Below are 20,716 nucleotides of genomic sequence, written 5' to 3'. Positions count from 1 at the left end.
ATTACGGTACCATTGACTGTATTCCCTATGCTGTGCCTTTTATTCCCATGCCTTACTCAGCCCATGGCTGGAAGCCTGGCCCGCCCCCTTGCCCCATTTGGCCAGCCCTCTCCCTCCTGAGGCTCCTCCTCAAGGCTTCTGACACACAGTGGCCTCAGGACTGTGTGACAGCACAGAGGAGAGGTGCAGGTCAGTGTCAGCAGGACAGATGTGACGGCTGGATGTGAGGCCTAAGGCGACCAGACCAAAGGGGTGCTGGTGGAAGGGTGGTCTCCTGAGAGAATGTCCCAGGCTTGGCTTCTGCCTGGGGCCCTTCCACTCCAGGAGGCCATGATGCCCGAGGAAGCAGGGCGCCCATGGCCATGGCGGCTTGTTTCCTTGTTGGCTCACAGGCATCTGCACCCCGAGCAAGAAGGAGTCAAGGGAGATGAGTGGAAGCCAGAGCCTCCTAACCTGAGCGCACCTGCGTGCACACGCGCATCCCCTGGAGGAATCGGGTGCACACACTCCGATTCCTTGCTCCACCCCCACAGATTTTCATTCAGTCTGAGAGTTTGCATTTCTTTTCTTTTCTTTTTTAAATGTTTATTTATTTTGAGAGAGGAGAGCAGACAGGGGAGGGGCAGAGACAGAGGGAGAGAGAGAATCCCAAGCAGGCTCCACATTGTTAGCACAGAGCCCGACATGGGGCTCGAACTCATGAACCGTGAGATCATGACCAGAGCTGAAATCAAGAGTGGGATGCTTAACTCACTGAGCCACCCAGGAGCCCCGAGAATCTGCATTTCTAACAAGCTTCCCTGGGGGTGCTGAAGCTGCTGGTCCAGGGACCACACTTTGAGAAACACTAGAGCCGGGGATCCATTCTGCCCATTAACTGCCCTGGTCCTTCGTTGTGGGTGGTGCCCTTGATTTCTTAGTGTTCTCAGGAAGGTTTGTCGTCAGCAGTGACACTGCACTGACTGCTGTGGGGGACAGGAACATGCCTGTGGTGGTCTTGCCTAGCCCCATCCACATGGATGATTATCAAAGTCTGGAGTGACAGGGGCAGGCCAATGGCACAGGGGGACATGCCGTGGCCCAGGCAAGCTGTGCCCTCTCCACTCTGGGAGACTCCAGATTGCTTTCCGTCTGGTCCTCGCCTTCCCCAAACCCGCTGATGTGCTTGGGAACCTGCTACATCTCGTCCTATTACTCTGCTTGTCCTCAGTAGCTGTGTAGGAGCACAGTGCCCATCAAATCACTTGGCACTTGTTACACAGACTTGTTAATAACCTTAAAGTGTGTTTCTGGCCTCTCTAGACCAGGGGCATTCAAGGACAGGGAATTCTGGGTCTCCCATCTCTTGCCCATCTCTCCATGGTACCCGGTGTCACATTGACTCCAGGTGGCAGGATGAGCTCACGTACTCCATTCTGGACTGAGTAATTGTTGTAATGGAGGAACATAGAGCCCAGGGGTTGGACACTCTTGAGTCCAGTCATCTGTGGCTGAAATTTCTACCTGTGGGAAGAAGAAACTTTGGGGTATGATTCAGGGAGAGGCAGATGCATCCAGTAACAGAACTTGTCATGACTAAAAACCAGGCTTCTGAACCCTGAACCATTGTTTCTCTACTGTCCCCTTACTGTGTTCCTCTGGGAAGGGTTCTAAACACAGCCGCAGCTTATCCAGGGGAGACTTCTTGCCCTGATGGACAGGCTGACTCACAGCAGGCAGCCCCTTCTGTTGGGTTTCAGCCCTCAGGGATCTCACGGATGGTGGCTGAGAGGAGCTTAGCCCTGCTTTCTGCAGGCGCCTGCCTTATAAGATCAGAAGAAAGACAGGAGCTGACCGGCCTTAGAGTGCGGGATGGAGTAGTCTTCTCAGAACTCGGGCTGTGGAAGTTTCTGGAATTATCACATTTCCTCAGCAAGGGATTGATGCCGTTGGGAAAAGGAGTGCAGAATAAACACAGTGGCAAAATGAAAGCAGTTGGTTTAGCCTTTCGTAAGAACTCCCAAGATTACTTAGGACCAAAAGCTACTTGGGACTTTATTTGTAGAATCGTTTAGACAGACACGCCTAATCTCAGTAATTTCTAAGTTATTCCAGTCACCTGGAGTGGCTCTTTCCTCAGGTATGAAGAGGGACAGATGTATTACCTGTGACGGTAAAACTTGTCAATAACACTCCCCCCACGTTCGGTAATGACTATGTCTCATGGTGCAGATGAATCCAGTGACAGTATGTTCGTAATGTTCAACAACAAGCAAAGCCCAACAATACACTTCAAGAAACTTTCTATCTTAAAATGATGCCAGGCCTGGGGCACCCGGGTGGCGCAGTCGGTTGAGCATCCGATTCCCGCTCAAGTCGTGATCTCATGGTTCAGGGGTTTGAGCCCCACATCAGGCTCTGTGCTGACAGCTCAGAGCCTGGAGCCTGCTTCAGATTCTTTGTCTCCCCCTCTCTCTGCTTCTCCCCCTGCTTGTGCTCTGTCTGCCTCTTTCTTAAAAATAAAAATTTTTAAAAATTTAAAAATAATTTTAAAAAGATGGTGCCAGACCTACAGAAAAGTTGTAGGAACAGGAGAGCGAACTCCCATGTGTCCTGTCCCCAGATTCTCTCTAGGTTAGCCTCTTGCCCCCCACACCTGCTTTCCCTTATTTTCCGAATCACTGGAGAGTACGTGGCACACACATCATGTCTCCTTACTTAGTACGTCAGGACGTTTTTCCCAAGAGCAAATATGTTCTCTTGCATCACCGCAGGAGAGGTGCACGCTCAGCACGTGTACAGTGACACAGTGCTCTAATTTAACGTCCAGTCCACGTTTCAGATTTCTCAGTTGTTTCTGTAGTGTCTGCCGTGGCACTGTCACCCCTTCAGTCCGGGATCCAGGCCAGGACCGCGTCCTGCATGTAGCTGTCCCATCTCTAGTCTCCTTTGATCTGGATCAGTTCCTCTCCCTTCCTGTCTCCTGTGACATTGACATTTTGGGGGAACACATGTCTTCTTTTCCTTTAAGTTGGAAGTGCCTCAAGTGGGGGTTTCCAGGGGTTTCACTGTGATCAGGTTTAGGGTGTGGATCCCTGGCACCACATCCTTGTCAGGGTGTCCCATCTGGAAGCCCACGGTGTCCATGTGCCCCCTCGTTAGTGATGTTAATTTTGGTCACTCAGGCAAGGTGCTGCTCCATTTCTTCACTTAATGTGTCATCTTTTTCAACTAATAAGCCTCCAGGAGAGACTCTGAGACCATGAAAGCATCCTATTCCTCATCAGCCTCTCCCTTAACATTTATGATCAGTGGATGGTTTTTGCTGAACCATCCTTTACTATGGCGGCTATAAAATGATTTTTTCCCCCACCACTCTCTCCACATTTATCAGTTGGTGTTCAGCTGTAAGGAAGAGCCCTCCCTTCTCCCCCCATCCACCTGCCCACCTCTCTGTCCGCTCATTCATCCAGCCAGCCAGCCAGCTGACTCTCATCCGTGTAGATTCATGGATTCCTATTTTATTATCAGATTATAATCCATTGCTGTCCTTTCTAGTTCAGTGATCAAATTGTCCCAGATTTGTCCAGAGAGAGCCTTTCAAGCTGCCTCCAATAACAATATACAGTTGGGTTTTTTTCATTTCGAGTGAGAGAGTGAGCATGAGTGGGGGAGGGGCAGAGGGAGGGAGAGAGAGAATCCCAAGCAGGCTCCACACTGCCAGCACAGAGCCCAATGCGGGCTGGACTGGAACCCACAGACTATGAGATCATGACCTGAGCTGAAACTAAGAGACGCTCAACCAACTGATCCACCCAAGTGCCCCATAACACTATATAGTTTTATAAGTTTATTTTTTAAGCTTTTGATGTTAAATAGGTAATTCTAAATAATAAGGCAAATTAGTTTGCAGGTAGCCATAACTCAGGTTTTGGGGGGGGGTTAGGGTCTCTGGAGTTGCAGAGGAGGTTGAGAAGTAGTTTTACGCTCCCTGATTGGCTTAGCCTCACCTCTGCTCTGCAGGTCTGACATGGGCCTCATGCACTGACCCTGAAGTATCTCTTCTGCCTTTGGAAGGGTTCCAGCGGGTGTGGTCCATGCAGCGTTAGGACGGGGCTGCAGCACAGCCAGGCTCGGGCTTTGAGACCCAAGTTCAGCGCTGGTCTACCTGATCTGTGAATAGGTCATAGAAGGGCGAGAGGCTACAGCCTGGCTGGCACTGGGGGCGACGTGGGAAGACCATCACTTCCTAGGTTCACGGAACGGGAGGAATCACTAATGTTATTTCTCTTTGCTTTATAGGTTGGCTCTCATCATCTGAGACTCAATAGAGGCCTAGAAGCCAATGCCCCTGCTTTCGACAGGTAGGGTTGTCTGGGACCATCCTTGGGAGTTGTCCCCCTGCCCCATCAGACAGTGGCACAGGGACAGCAGGGGGAGGGGGCCGCCCCAAACCCCGGACCTGCATCTGCCTTTTACTTTGGTTCTTTGCGCAAGAAGGGAGTTTACAGAATGGGACATTTAGTGACTCTCGGAGTTCCCTGAAAGTTCATTAATACTGAGGTTACACTTGGCAATTATTTTATCTGCCCAGTTCCTTCTTAATGAAGCTTTATTCCTTTGTCCTAGTTAACAAGGGATAATCTATAGGATATTTGTAGCTGCTGCTTTTTCTTTTAAAAGTAATATATTTCAGGGGTGCCTGGGTGGCTCAGTCGGTTGAGTGTCCGACTTTGGCTCAGGTCATGATGTCGCAGTCCTTGAGTTCAAGCCCCGTGTTGGGCTCTGTGCTGACAGCTCAGAGCCTGGAGCCGGCTTCTGATTCTGTGTCTCCTTCTCTCTCTGCCCCTCCCCCCGCTCATGCTCTCTCTCATTCTCAAAAATAAATAAATGTTAAAAAATTTTTTTATATTTCAAGATTTGAAAAGCTATAATATAGAAGGTATAAAGTGAGAAGTTAAAAAGTATTCTAACTTCCAATTCCCACTACTAAGGATTTCACTATTAGCTTTTTACATAGCGTTCTAGAAAAACATTTGGCAGATAGAGATTTCATTTTCCTTTTTTTTTTTTTTAATGTTTGTTTATTTTTGAGAGAGAGAGAAAGCACAAGCAGGGGAGGGGCAGAGAGAGGGAGACAGAATTCCAAGCAGGCTCCGCGCGATCAGCGCAAAGCCCGACGCGGGGCTCGAACTCACAAACCGCAAGATCATGACCTGAGCTACAATCAAGAGTCAGATGCTTAACCGACTGAGCCACCCAGGTGCCCCTGGAGTTTGTTTTCTGAACCACAAACTGGACCGTTACACAACTTGCTTAAGAACAGCCATCGCTAACCTAAACCATAACTTGTATTTGAAATAGTTAATCGCTTCTTAAGATATTTGCAATTTTGATCTAAATGCTAATTTAAAAAATTAGTAAATGTCATAAAAATTCCAGGAGCGATTTTTTAAAGCATTTTAATCCTTCTGCCTGAATCTCCACCTGGACCTTCAGTCTGTGTGCACCCTTCTTGTGTTCTGCAGACAGGTAACAGCAGCCCGACCTTGACCCCTGATGGGTGCGTCACAACCAGCAGGCTTTCCCTCTGAGGACATGTGAAGTCTGCTAATGAAAATGCCGTTGCCTGTGTTCAGAACACTATTAACATGTTCTGTGCACTGTGTGCATGGAGTTGTTTGAGGAGACACTGATCTGCATTCAGTGTTCTTCAGAAACGGAAAACATAATTGGAAATGTCCTTCCTCCCAAGCTGACCACAAGTAGAAAGGAAGACACCTGCATGCTGGGCTTGTTTCAAAAGCCTTGTGTTTATGAGCTTTTAAAAAACATGCATGTATTTTAAGAACATTTACACCAACTTCAGCATTTTTAAATCCTGCTAGTGTGTATACCCGAGAGGATAAGCCCCCTCTTTTCTCACAGGAGCCCCTTCAAGACCGCAAGCCCTTTGGGGCACCTGGGTGGCTCAGTTGGTTGCGTCAGACTTCGACTCAGGTCATATAGTCTCACGGTTTGTGGGTTCGAGCCCCCCGTCGGGCTCTGTGCTGACGGCTCAGAGCCTGGAGCCTGCTTCAGATTCCGTGTCTCCCTCTCTCTCTGCCCCTTCCCCGCTTGTGCTCTCTCTCAAAAATAAATATTAAAAAAAAAAAAAAAAAAAGACCGTAGGCCCTTTGACCAGCAGCTGCCACTGAAAAGGTGGCTGACTGCAGGCTTCCTTCCTAAAGCTTTGTGGCCAAGAGGCAGCTGAGACCGTATGTTCTCACGGGCAGGGGCCGGGGCAGGAGCTGCCTGGCCTCACGCTGGGTGCTGCCCCGATGCACTCATTTCAGTCGCATGGGGAGCGCGGGCATCCGATTCTCTAGCAGACCCACCTCAGTGGGTGCTGGGGGTCCCCCCGAGGAGCTAGGCCACCGGTCCCTGGAGGTGCCCCCCCATCTCTGGCACATCAGGGGGCTCTCAGGAATTTCTCTGTTCTGTGATGTGCTTGGTCCAGAGTAAATCCCTTATGCCCCCACCTGCCCCCACACAAATCCCCTTTCCGTGGGTAGTTTTAGCCCCACAGAATACCTGTGGCCGGTGCCGTACCGTTCAGTAGGTTGTTCACTGCTGCCTCTTGCCCGCCTGCCGTCTGTGGGAGGGAAGTGGGGTCCTTTGGCTGTGTGGGCCTGAAGGGGATCTTGTCTTGCTGGTAGAGTTTGGATGGAAGTATTAACCCTTTTCTGGGGGCGGTGCCTGGGTCTCACCCGTACGGGACACTGGACCCCTGCTCCTTCCTCCCTGTCTTTGCTCGGAGCTGCCCGCATCTGCAGTTGTTGGTGGACATTGCCGTCCCCTCGCTTCTGCCCTCAATATGAAAAAGATGCTGTCCAACAGAAACCAGCCTGACTTCAAATCCCCCCCCCACCCCAAGTTTTCCACAGAACTCCACTCAACAGTGAGATGGGCAGGCAGGGGAAGGACCCTGGGTGCACAGAGCAGGGAGGCCAGGCTGAGTGTCTTGCTGGCCTTAGTGTGGCTCCCCTCCCCACCCCCGGAGCCCTGAGGGGAGTCTTAGCTTCTCACCAATCAGTGTATTATCCTGCTTCAAAATGAAAAGGAAGGAAAGAAAACCCAACTCCTATGTGCCAAGCGCTGTGCTTGTCACTTTTATTTGTTCTTTTAGTGCTCAAAACCATTTTTTGCAGGAGGAGGATTAGCTTTATGATACAAAGGACTCGCTCAGAAGGGATGAATAATTTAATCAATGGTGCTTGGGCTGTTGACATGAGTGATGAGCGATATCGTTTCTCATCCACCTCTGGGTTTGGAATCCTTTGAGACGCAGGTGCAGTCGCTGCGTGGGGCGGGGGTCGGGGGGGCAGGGGTCACACGCCAGCCTGATCTCTGACAAGCTGCACTGTGGGAGGCAGCTTGCACACGTGGCCACAGTGGGCTTCCGCACATTTCAGCCTTGAATCACCGGTGCTCACTCTGTGACCGGCAGAGCTGGGCAGCTCAGACTTGCCACCAGAGCAGAGGCCCCTCCCCGTTGGCTCCGTGGGTCTGACCTCCGGCCAGGACACGGCTTCCCCAGGCAGGCAGACTCGGGAGAGTCCAGAGGGGCTGAGCCACGCACATCCCGTTTCTTCTGGTACCTTCACCAGGGTTGCTGCCGTGTGGCACGCCCTGGGGACAGAGCCCGGGCTTGTGCGGCGGCCCTGACCACGCCAATCTGATGGAGCCACACCTCTTCGGGTGGGTGGGAGTTGGGGGGGCAGTTGAGGATCGCAGGGAGGAAAGGGCTGCCAGGAGCATCCCTAGAGAATTCCCACACACACGGAGCTAGGAGCTCGCCCTTAGCTGGTCAGCAGACGACCTAAATTCAAACTGCCCCGTTCGGGATCCATATTCTACTATACTGTGCTATCCCTCGAAGTTGGCACAAGAGGATTTTTTTCCTTTATTGGGCTGACATTGGTTCATTTGTGCTAATCAACTTAAAATGGGTTTATAAAAGAAACATACCCTAGAAATTCAGAAAATACAAGAATGTATAAGGAGGAAACGAATTTTAAGTCACGTAAAATTCCACCACTTTTAACGGTGTGGTATGCCATCATCGTCTAGTCTTTTTTCCATATTTAGGCAAAAGACTGCACGAGGAAAATACAGTTTACATCTGCTTGTTGCATTGTCTTCTCCCTGTGTTTTTTTTTTAATTATATTTAAGCATTCCTACCATGATTAAGATTATAAAGTTAACTTTTCAAAAGCTGGTAATAAAGGATAAATATTAGTCTCTCCCCAGTATTTCAACATTTGTATTTTTTTTTTTCAACATTTGTATTTTTAAAAGTCCTTGATCTATGAATATTTTCCTAAAGCTTGAAATTTTACTGTGCCTTCTTGTTTGGGTTAAACATAATGAAATATAATGTGCTTAGATAAAAAAACACTGAGGTTAACAGCCCTCCTACCAGCTTTTCTGGTTTAGAGAAGGAAGGTACCAAGTGAAATTAGAGATTAATTTCACAGACGTGCATGTTGCCCTTATGAAGCTGTGTTAGCTGTTCCAGATTTAACGGGGGTACTTTACAGGAAGTGCGGCATATCCTCTGTCTAGCGTTCTGCTTGTTTAGAAGTCTGATGTGCTGTAAGTTCTTCTTGGCCCGAGCCTTTCATGCAAACAGACTGTAGACATGCTTGTCCCTGACAGTGGGGTTGGTGGCTGGGAGAGACTGGTTTTCTCCCCGCACCCCCCCCAACCCCACCCATTTTGTGTCCTGGAGAACAGCTCAGCCCGGACCTCTAGTGCCATGCAGGTCCCTCCTGTACCCTCTCCCCTCGAGGGTGGAGCCGTCAGCCTCTGTCCTGGTGATGTGGGCTCACGGTGCCGCCCTGCTCCGTTGTAGGCATATGGTGCTTCTGAAGGAGCAGTATGGGAAGCAAGTGGTCGTGAACCTGCTGGGGAGCAGAGGCGGAGAGGAGGTGCTCAACAGAGCCTTCAAGGTAAAGGCCCTGGGGGTGTTGGGTGAGGGAGGTGAGGGGCCCCTGCTCAGAGGCAAGCTTCTGTGCTGGACTGGGAACAATAGTACTGCTCTCGCCGCGTCTGGGAGTTTTTCCCCATCAGCTCTATAGCCTTAGGTGATTTGGGCTCCTGATGTACGAAACTTAATGTTTATGAACTGATGGTTAGAGAATTTGCTCAAAGTCAAAACGAAGCATCTCCCTCCTCCAGCTGTGCTTCCTCCAGACTCACACTGGGGCTTTGAGGGCTCTGCATAGCCAGGCCCCTTTGCCTGGTTCTCTTGGACACACGTACACCCGCACACGTTTGGGCTTCGCCCCGCAATCCCTGACTGCTCAGGGCGCCTGAGCTCCCCTTCCCTTGCTTGGTCTGGCTCTGCTGCTGGTCAGCGCCTCCTGGCGAGCTCACCCAGACACCTGCGGGGCACTCGGTGGAGCTCTTAAGGGCTCCCACTCAGTGTAAAGCAGGGAATCTTACATGATTTCCTCCTGCTTAACTTCGGCCTTCAAATCTCCCATCCCTGTCTGGGCTGCCCCAGAAAGCAGCTTCCTTTGCCTGGCTCCCCACGGGCTCCCTGAGGCTGTCTGGGCACTTTTGGGGCTGGTGTAAGGGGGAGGGGCCTACCCAGGGAAGGAAACGGGGCCTCCTGTTCCCAGAGCTCCTGTGTGTATTCAGTCTACTACGTGAAAAGTTCCAGAATGAGCCGTGGGCGACCTCCATGCCCCTTTCTCAGTGGCCCATGTCCCTCACTTCACGGAGAGAAGCCCTCTGGTTGTTCCAAGGGCAGGGAAGCCACATATGGGGAGAGTGAAATCGGACCTCTCCTCCTGCGAAGCCTCATGGGAGGCCGTGTTTGCTGCCTTCCTGACCCCTGACCTCTGGCCGGTAGGAGCTGAACCCCAGCGGGTGCTCATTTCACTCTGCTTGGAAAAGCCATGTGCTCAGATCAGACTTTCTGGTGGCCAATTTCATTTGGCCAGACCTGCTTTTCCTGTTTAGTGCGTAGCTGTTGGCAACAAGCTTGCTGAGCTGTCCCCCCGTCCCTACCCTCTTGGCAGCAACGTTGGCAGCTTACTTTAAGGAAAGGGAAAAAGGGAAAACCCAAGAATCTCTTTTCCCTTTATGCCGTGAGCTGTGGGGAGAGGACGTCCTCAGCATCCTCCCGTCAGCTGATGGAAGTGTCCCCTGCTGACGGGCTCCTCTGTCACTAGCGGGGCTGGAGGCAGCCGTGGTCCAGTGGCCAGCAGGAGGAAGGCGGGCTGGTGGGCAGGTAGGAGGGAGGAGGTGGATGCCACCTGGAGGTGACCGGCCGGTGTCACGTAGAGCTGTGGCTCCCTCAGCCCCGAGGCCCGTGCACCGGCTGCCAGCTTGCAACCTGCAGTCCCTCAGGCCACAAGTGGCCACGGTGCTCGCTCCAAAATGTAAAGTCGCTAAGAGGTACGCTAATCAGCTCGGCTGACTTCTTTTTCATAGCCAGACTTTCCCGACGCTCGCAGCCACCCACTGATTGGCATTCTGGCTCACAGTGGATGGGCACTTTGAGTTGGAGGGACCACAAGGTTTAAAGTCCTTCTAGTCTTTCAGAGTCATTAGACTCTCTGGACAAGCCTGACCTGAAACTACGCAGGAAGGCCTGGGGTGGGACAGACCAGGGACCAGGTGCTCTGGCAAAACACCCGGTTCATCTTCTATCATGTGACTCGAGAGAGAGCCAAGGAGTGGCCGGGGAGGTTCCTCGTGTGGAAGAGAGGCCTCGGTCGGGAGCACCAAGCTGCCTGGAGCCCACCTGCTATGTGTCCCCATCTCTGGCCCCGCCTCCCTTCCAGGTCAGGTGCCAGCCTGGGCCCACTGGCCCTGGCCACCGGTCACCCCCATCCTGAAGCTTCACTGGGCTGTGCCTCAGGCACCTCCCTTCACGGGGATCCAGAGGACCTTGACGGGAGAACTGGACACCTCTGAGCCCACCCACCTGAGGCTTCACTTGTCAGTATGGGACTGGTTACCAGGGCAACAGGGAGCTGCATTATGAGCTCCACAGCCTGCTGGGCCTCCCTGTCCCTAATGGGCCCGTGGCGCTTGGGTGCCTGCAGAACAGAGTGGTCCTTCCATCATCAGCGCCCGCCCAAGAGTCCTGCGGGAGGGTGATGTCAGTACAGGGCTGTGAGCTGCCCCACGGAGCCAGACCTGCTCTGGCTGTGTTTTGCCCAGGGTGGACCTTCTGCCCTTCTGCAGGCAAGATGCTCTGTGTGGTATGGTCCTCCAAGTCTTTGTTCTTCTCTCTCAGGGTCAGGACCGATGAACGGCTTGGTCCACCATATGCCTTAAAGCTAAACCGTGTGCTCGAGCGAGTGCCCTGGGGAGCCACACGGTTCCAGCTGTGCTGTCACTGCGTTCCTTCCCTCCTTCCCCTGCCACCCTTTCCCTTTCCACTTTCAGAAGTTGCTCTGGGCTTCTGGCCACGCCGGCGACACGCCTATGATAAACTTTGACTTCCATCAACTTGCCAAAGGCGGGAAGCTAGAGAAGTTGGAGAACCTGTTGAGGCCCCAGTTGAAGCTCCACTGGGATGACTTTGGTGTGTTTACCAAGGGCGAGAATGTAAGTCCACGGTGAGTCTCCACCTGCGTCCTCATGCTCCCGCCTGGTGACTAGTGGAGTGGCCGGGGGCCTCCGGGGCTGGGCGCCCCCCTTGCTGCTCAGCTGCCCTTGCAGTTTCCTGGAGCACAGGCTCAGGGATGTGGGGGGGGGGTCCCGGGTTCCAGCCACGTCCTTCGCCTTCCCACCTTCAGAACGTGCTCTTGAGGTTTGTGAGAAGATGGTGAAGCATGGTTTTCTGGCAAAATAAATTATTAATAAATGGACTAGGTTGAAACATAGAGTTATGGTGACCATAGAACGTATCATCGAGGGGTGCCTGGGGGGCTCAGTCGGTTGAGCGTCCAGTTCTTGATTTCAGCTCAGCTCATGATCTCATGGTTTGTGAGTTCGAGTGCCACATCGGGCTCTACGCTGACAGGACGGAGACTGCTTGGGATTCTCTCTTACCCTCTCTACCCCTCTCCCCCATGCTCACTCACTCTCTCAAATAAACATTAAAAAAAAAAAAAAAGAAAAAGAACTTATTGCCCAAACTGATGAAAGCCCACATGAGTGAAAGGGACAGTTGGCACGAGCCCCGTTGCCCGAGGACACTGGGGTCTGGAGTTTCCTGCTCAGAGCTGAGCGGAAAAAGGAAGCCTGCTTTCCTCAAGTCACAATGCAGTCAATCCTCACTTTTCACAGATTCTGTATTTGCAGATTTGTCCACTTGCTAAAATTTATTTGTAACCCCCCAAATCCATCCTTATGGCCCCATCACGGTCGTCACAGACCTGCTCAGAACCGTTAAGAATTGGACTCACTCAGGGTGTAAGGTGATGCTATGCCTTCTGTTTCAGCACTTCTACTAGAAAGTGTCCTTTCTGTGGTCTGTTTAGTGCCACGTGGTCACGTTTTTATGCATCTTATTGGTGATTTCACTGTTTAAAATGGCCCCCGAACGTGGAGCAAGCGCCGCCCGGTGTTCCCGAGCGCAGGAAGGCTGTGATGTGCCGAATGGGGGAAATACGTGTGATGGAGAAGCTGTGTTCGGGTGTGTTATGTGCTGTTGGCTGCGAGTTCAGGGTTAATGGATCGACGATCTGTATTAAGGTGGCTTTACACAGAAATACACATAAAACAAGGTTACATGTCGATCATCTGATGAAGATGTGTGAACAGAGACTCGGGGGAACCTCACCCCGCATTCTTCTAGAAGCAGTAGTTCAGCGTTTGCTGATCTGCCAATGGTACGACGCACGAATTGTTCACGGCAACTTTCTGGAACCTAACTATGGCAAATGATGAGAATTGGTGTATTTTATAATGACCCAGGTGTGCAGACTGCTGAGAGGGTACGTGCCACTCCAGCGGTGCTGGGGTCCCTCAGGGTGTATGCCGGGGGTTCTGGGGGGCCACTAGAATAGGTGACTCCTGGTACCATTTTGTTTGGGAGTCTACAGGCCATTGTTCTATGGCTGTCGTTCCCCTGACCACAACTTGTAACCATTTGCATTTCTTGTTTTCCTAAGTTTTCAGAAAGGCACGCTGCGGATGAACTGTCTCGATTGCCTGGACCGAACCAACACCGTGCAGAGCTTTATTGCACTCGAGGTCTGTCTCTGTGTCGTGAAGCCCCTCGGGCCACCCGGGCCATGTCCCATGCCTTCCATCAGCAAGATGAGGGTGACATCACTGGGTTAACTTTCTACCTGTGAGGAGGTGGGGCAGAGATGTGACAGGCATCCGAGAGGTGCTCCTGGGCGGCTGGCTTGCCCATTCACAGCATGCCTTCATCCCATTTGTAGGCACACTTTTGGGAATGCATCCCGGAGATGGTGGCACAGAGGTCCAGGTGACACCTTGAGAAACAGTAGTTCTGTGTCACAATTACCATGCATACAGTTTGGCAGGGGCAGTGGGAGGCTGGCTGAGATGATCGGAAGCCTGGGAGGGAGACCAGAGCCTGTCCCATGGCCCGCTGGCCCAGTGCCTGGGCGACCTCTCCTGGCTCACTGCTGGGAGGAGGGGTGGAGTCACTGCTGCCTGCCAGCTCCCTGCTCGCTCGCCACCCCTCTGTTGCTCAGGGGTGGGGCATAGGGAGGTGGCCAGGAGTAAGGGAGCCAGAGGAAGGCTGGTGGAATGATAAAGACAAAGTTGGACGAAATAGGGGTGAGTTGTGGTGGGAAGTCCCGTTCTTTGCTGTGAGCATTCCTCAGTCTCTAGAGGGGCACAGGGCGACCCAGAATCTGCCAAATAAGGAGCTCCCTGAGATAATGCCTGGTGAAAGTCACCCGAGGCAGCTGTGGAAGCCAGGAGCTTCCAGGTGAGCAGTGACACCTGTCCCTTTCTTGTCACCCAGGTTCTCCACCTGCAGCTCGAGAGCCTGGGGCTGAACTCCAAGCCCATTGCTGACCGCTTCGTGGAGTCCTTCAAAGCCATGTGGTCTCTGAATGGGCACAGCCTGAGCAAGATGTTCACGGGCAGCCGGGCCCTGGAAGGGAAGGCTAAGGTAGGGGCAGACCACAGGGGGCAAGGAAGGGCCTGCACGGGTCCCTCTCACAGCCTGTGGTCTGGCTCACGGCAGGTGGGGAAGCTGAAGGACGGGGCCCGGTCCGTGTCTCGCACTATCCAGTCCAACTTCTTTGACGGGGTGAAGCAGGAGGCCATCAAGCTGCTGCTCGTGGGGGATGTCTACACCGAGGAGTCTGCAGACAGAGGAAGGGTACTCCTGGACAACACGGCCCTGCTGGGTAAGAGGGTTCCCACTCCACTGTCTGGAGGTGCCAGCTGCCCTGCTGCCCAGAGGGAGTATGTGTGTTGGGGGTGCTGGCCAGCCCTTCCCCTCGTCCTACTGCAATCTCAAATGGCAGGTAGTGACACTCCCCTGAGCTGAGCTTTTGTGCGTGTACTTCTGGCCCTGACCTCAGCCTCACTGCTTGCAGCTGTGTTTTGTATTCTTGTATGAGACGGTCAGTCATGTGCAGCCGCAAGAGGAGGCTCAGGAAAAAACAGAGTTTATTCCTCAGAAGTAGGGACCTGTAGACTGAAAATGAGATGATGGGGAAAGACGTTTTATGCAGATGAGAACAAGAAGAAAGCTGGTGTAGCTGTGCTCCTAGCAGACGAGAGAGACTTTCAAACAAAGACGAATAATAGACAAAGAAGGGGTATTACATAATGATAAAGGGGCCCATTAAGCAAAAAGATATATAACACGTATAAGTATATATACGCCAAACATATAAGCTCTAAGATCTACAAATATTAACAGACCTAAAGGGGGGACTTGACAGCAGTACAGAAAGAGCAAAGGACTTTAATACCCCATTTACATCAATGGGTAAATCATCCAGACAGAAAATGAATAAGGAGACAATGCCCTTAACACATTAGACCAGATGGACTTAACAGGCATAAACAGAATATTCCACCCCAAAGCAACAGAGAACACATTCTTCTCAAGTATAGATGGAATATTCTTCGGGATGCATCATATGTTAGGCCACAAAACTAGTCTTAATAAATTCAAGAAGATTGAAATCATATCAAGCATCTTCTCTGATCACAATGGTATGAAACTAGAACTCAATTATAAGAAAACTGGGGAAAAAACACAAAAATGTGGAGATTAAACAACATGCTACTGAAAAACCAATGATGGGTCAGCAAAGGAAGGAAGGGAGAAATCAAAAGATACCTAGAGACCAAAATAAACAAACAAACAAAACAAAAAACAAATACAACACACCCAAATCTTTGAGATACAGCAAAAGCACTTCTAAGGGGAAAGATGATAACAATACAGGCCTACCTTGGAAGCAAGAGAAAGCTCAAACAGTCTATCTTTACAACTGAAGGAACTAGAAAAAGAAGAATAAATGAAGCCCAAAGTCAGTAGAAGGAAGGAAATGATAAAAGAGTGGAAATAAGTGAAATAAGAGATTTAAAACCAGTAGAAAAGATATATAAAACTAAGGGTTGGTTCTTTGAAAAGATAAAACAAAATCGATAAACTTTTAGCTTAGACCATCCACGAAAAAGGTTGCTAATCAGAAATGAAAGAGGAGAAATTAGAGCTGACACCACAGAAATACAAAGGATCACAGGAGACTACTGCAAATAATTCTATGCCAACAAATCAGACAACCTAGAAGATATGGATAAATGCCCTTCTTCCAAGACTGAATCATGAAGAAATACGAAATCTGAATAGACTGATTACTAGTAAGGAGATTGAATCAATAATCAAAAACCTCCCAAAAGGGGCTCCTGGCTAGCTCAGTTGGTAGAACATACAACTGTTGATCTCAGGGTTGTGAGTTCAAGCCCCCTGTGGGGCATAGAGATTTGAAAAAATAAAATAGAGTGGCTGAAAATTAAAAACGAACAAATAAAAAAACCCTCCCAACAAACATAAGTCCATGACCTGAAGGCATCACTGGTGAATTCTACCAAATGTTCAAAGATAAGACTTAATATCTATCCTTTTCAACTCTTCCAAAAAGTTGAAAAGGGGGGATACTTCCAAACTCCTCTTACGAGGCCATCATTATCCTGATACCAAAACCAGAGAAGGATGCCACACACACACACACACACACACACTTGCAGGCCAGTATCACTGATGAACACTGATGTAAAAAATTGCAATAAAATATCAGAGTAAATTCAACAACACATCAAAATGGTAATTTACCTTGATCAAGAGGGATTATTCCTGTGATGCAGGGGTGGTTCAATATCCACAAATCAATCAACTGATAAACCACATTAACAAAATGAAGGATAAAAATTGTGTTGATCATCTCCATAGATACAGAAAAAGCATTTGACAAAATTCAACATCTATTCCTGATAAAAACTCTCAACAACATGGGTATAGAGGAAATTTACCTAAACATAACGAAGCTTATGTATGACAAACCCACAGCTAACAACATACTCTTGTTCCTGAGAATGGGAACAAGACAAAGATGCCCACTCTTGCCACTTTTATTCAATGAATATTATTTTTTTTTAATTTTTTTTTAACATTTATTTTTGAGACAGAGAGAGAGAGAGAGCATGAACAGGGGAGGGTCAGAGGAAGAGGGAGACATAGAATCTGAAACAGGCTCCAGGCTCTGAGCTGTCAGCACAGAGCCTGACGCGGGGCTCGAACCCACAGACCACGAGATCATGACCTGAGCCGAAGCCGGACGCTTAACCGACTGAACCACCCAGGCGCCCCAATGAATATTAGAAGTCTAACCCACAGCAATTAGGCAAGAAGAAGAAAAGGCATCCAAATTAGAAAGGAAGAATAAAACAGTTGCTATTTACAGAAGACATACTACATATAGAAAACCCAAAAGACTCCACCAAAAACTGTTAGAACTAATAAACGAATTTAGTGAAGTACTACGATACAAAATCGACATACAGAAATCTTCAGGCTTTTATAAGCCAATAAATTATCAGACAAATTAAGAAAACAGCTCTGTTTATAATTGCATCAAAAAGAATACCTACAATAAATTTAGCCAAGGAGATGAAAGACCTATACTCTGAAAACTATTAAGACACTAATGAACAAAATTGAAAAAGAGGCAAATAAATGGGAAGATATTCTGTGCTCATGGATTGGAGGAATTCGTATCATTAAAATGTCCATACTACCCAAAGCAATCTACAGAGTCAGTGCAATCCCTATCAAAATTCCAGTGGCATTTTTCGCAGAACTAGAACAAATAATTCTAAAAGACCTCAAATAGCCAAGGCAATCTTGAGAAAGAAGAACAAAGCTGGAGATCTCAACATCCCTGATTTCAAACTAAAGTATAAAGTTATAGTAAAACAGCATAGTAGTGGCATAAAAATAGACACACAGAACAGTGGAACAGAATTGAAAGCCCGGATTGAAACCCATGCATATACAGACAGGAAATTTATGACAAAGGAGCCAAGAACATACAATGGAGAAAGGACATTCCCTTCAATAAATGGTGTTGGGAAAACTGGACAGCCACATGCAAAAGAATGAAACTAGACCACTGTCTTACACCGTACACAAAAGTCAACTCAAAATGGATTAAAGACTTGAATATAAGACCTGAAACATAAAATTCCTAGAAGAAAACAGGTGGTAGCCTCCTCAGTGTGTGTGTGTGTAGGATCTGATTCCAAAGGCAAGAGAAACAAAAGCACAAATAAACAGAAGGGATTACATCAAACTGAAAAGCTTCTGTACAGCGAAAAGAATTGTCATCAAAATGAAAAGGCAGCCCTACTAAGGAGGAGAAGATTTTTGTAAATCCTATATTGGATAAGGGGTTAATATCTAAAATATGTAGAGAACTCCTACAACTCAACAACAGAAAACCAAACATGAAAGATGAAAGAAAATGGGCAGAGGATCTGAATAGACATACAGTATTTCTGAAGAGGGCATGTAGATGGCCAACCAGCTCATGAGAAGATGTTCAACATCACTCATTACTAGGGGATGCAAATCAAAACCAAAATAAGGTATAATCTCACACCGGTCGTACTATTATCAAAAAGGCAGCAAGTATTGGAGAGGTTGTAAAGATCAGGAAATCCTTGTATGCTGTTCGTGGTAATGTCAATTAGCGCAGCCACTATAGAAAGCAGTATGGAGATTCTTCAGAAAATTAAGAATTGAACTACCATATGATCCTGCTGTTCCACTTCTGGGGATTTAGCTTAAGAATGTAAAAACATTGATTCAAAAAGATATATGCACCCCTATGTTTATTGCAGTATTATTTACAATAACCAAGATAATGGAACAAGCCAGTGTCCATCAATAGATGGATAAAGTAGATGTGGTACACACACACACACACACACACTGGAATACTACTTGGCCACAGAAAGGAATGAAAGCTTGCCATTTGCAACAACATGGATGGACCTTGAAGATATTATGCTAAGTGAGATAGGCCAGATGGGGAAGGACAGATACCATGCGATTTCACTCACGTGGAATCTGAAATAAAAAACACAAACTTACAGAAACAGAGAACATATCAGTAGTTACCAGAGGGGGTGGGGGTAGGGGAATGGGTGAAGGAGGTCAAATGTATGGTGATGGTTGGTAATGAGACTTTTGGTGGTGGTCACTGTGTGGTGCATTCAGATGTAGAACTGTAATGTTTTTTTTTTTTTTTTACTTTTTTTTTTTTTCAACGTTTTTTATTTATTTTTGGGACAGAGAGAGACAGAGCATGAACGGGGGAGGGGCAGAGAGAGAGGGAGACACAGAATCAGAAACAGGCTCCAGGCTCCGAGCCATCAGCCCAGAGCCTGACGCGGGGCTCGAACTCACGGACCGCGAGATTGTGACCTGGCTGAAGTCGGACGCTTAACCGACTGCGCCACCCAGGCGCCCCAGAACTGTAATGTTTTACACCTGAGACTTATATACCAATTTTACCTCGGATTAAAAAATGTTATTACACTCTCAGGTCCTAGATATGGAGAGCATACCATACAGAGGTTTATTGAGGGTTTCTTTATTGGGATTTCTGCAGGAAAGGCAGGAGGGTAAGTAGCTTAGAATCGGACAGTTTAAATAACTCTGGTGGGCTTTGGGTTATAAGCATGGACTCCAGTTGAACGGTACCTGGTCCTGGCATGACTGAGGCACAGGGATATACAAAATATGAATGCGATACCAGCTATCACCGTGTTTCCTGGGAGCCTGTTCTTTCTGGCCTTGAGTGGGAGCCCACTCCTGTACTTTCTTAGTTTAGACTATATTTCCGAGCCAAGAGGAAAGGAAAAGTCGAGAAGATGCTGGAGGAGTCTGTGTTCTATTCTACAGGTGTCAGCTTCTTTGAGTGCTAACTCCTGCCAGAAACCCTTTCTCAGCCCCAGTGGATTCTTGGTCCCATCGCCAGGTATCATTTGTCCCAGGGAGTGTCCAGTGAGGGGGGCCTCCTGCTTGTTACGGCCCCAGGACCCTGTAGAACTGATAGAGGGAGAAGTAGTTGTCTCCAGGGATGAGGACACCTTCTCTCAGGGGCAACTCCGTCATGCTTCTATCAACAGCTAGAGGTTTCTATTTGTTAGTTGAACTACAGTTGACATATGGCATCATGTTTCGTGTGTACAGCGTAAGGATTTGCTATTTGTATACATGGTGAAATGATCATGGTAAGTCTAGTTAATATCCATCACTGTGCACAGTTACCAAAAAAATATTTTTTTCTTATGATGAGACCCTTCAAGATCTATTCTCTTAGCAACTGTGAAACATGCAGCACAGTGTTAACTATGGTGGCCCTGCTGTGCATTATGTCTCAGGGCTTACTGATTTCATAACTGTAACTTTAGACTCCCTTCGCCTTTTCCCCCCCATCCCACTCAACCCCCAGTCTGTTCTCTGTGTCTGTCAGTTCATGGTTTTTAGGGTTTTTTGGTTGGTTTTTAGCTTCCACAAATGAATGAACCAGAGGTTTCTTAGGAAATTTTTAAAATAATTTTTAAATTTTATTTATTTTGAAAGAGAGAGTGTGCAAGCAGGGGAGGGACAGAGAGAGAGAGAGAGAGGGAGAGAGAATCCCAAGCAGACTCAGCACTGTTATCCATCATAGAGCCCGATGCAGGGCTCGAACCCACAAACCATGAAATCATGAGCTCAGCTGAAATTAAGAGTCAGACGCTTAACTGACTGAGCCACCCAGGTGCCCCTCTTTGAAGAAATCTTAATGGTCTCTTATTCCCTGGACACTGTAAATGCTATGGAGCTAGTGGAGAAGAAGGGGAGAACATAGCATTTTTCTTTAGAAAAACGTTTGTTTTGTTCTAGAAATTTTTGGAAAATTAATTTGCCCATGTTTAAAATGGTTTCAGAGCCCTTTGCTGCTTTCATGATTCCATAGGGGCGCCCCCTTGACTCTAAATAGCCAAGGTGATATTTGTATCGACCTAGAAATAAGGTAAGCTCAGTCAAAGCTGAGAGAAGGTCTGAGTAGCACAGAGTCTTATTAAGTAGATAGGTAAGTATGACTTAAATTTGCTGTAAGTCACTAGTTTAAAAAATGGAATCTATTGTGGATATCCAGAGGGTGGATGTGGTTCAGAGTAATGCTTTTTTAAGGGTTTGAGTCCGAGGTAAACAAAACATCTCAGGCTTGA

The 20,716-nt window shown here is 48.5% G+C and overlaps 1 protein-coding gene across 1 annotated transcript in view; it reads left to right on the top strand.

Moving 5' to 3' along the window:
• SYNJ2 (synaptojanin 2) overlaps positions 1-20,716 on the top strand; it is a 69,930-nt gene that overhangs the window by 18,600 nt on the left and 30,614 nt on the right. Inside the window, exons 6-11 of the mRNA XM_047102107.1 lie at positions 4,282-4,343; positions 8,877-8,973; positions 11,429-11,601; positions 13,102-13,183; positions 13,932-14,081; positions 14,157-14,322. Of these exons, the coding sequence (XP_046958063.1) occupies positions 4,282-4,343; positions 8,877-8,973; positions 11,429-11,601; positions 13,102-13,183; positions 13,932-14,081; positions 14,157-14,322 (730 nt within the window). The remainder of the gene's footprint in view (positions 1-4,281; positions 4,344-8,876; positions 8,974-11,428; positions 11,602-13,101; positions 13,184-13,931; positions 14,082-14,156; positions 14,323-20,716) is intronic.

The sequence above is a fragment of the Lynx rufus genome, unplaced genomic scaffold (genome assembly GCF_022079265.1).
Source record: "Lynx rufus isolate CCGP_SWC_20201006 ecotype Redwood Valley unplaced genomic scaffold, mLynRuf1.p SCAF_6, whole genome shotgun sequence".
NCBI classification, from domain to species: domain Eukaryota; kingdom Metazoa; phylum Chordata; class Mammalia; order Carnivora; family Felidae; genus Lynx; species Lynx rufus.
Note: the sequence above shows the minus strand (reverse complement) of the source record. Positions and strands in the feature narration are given on the sequence as shown.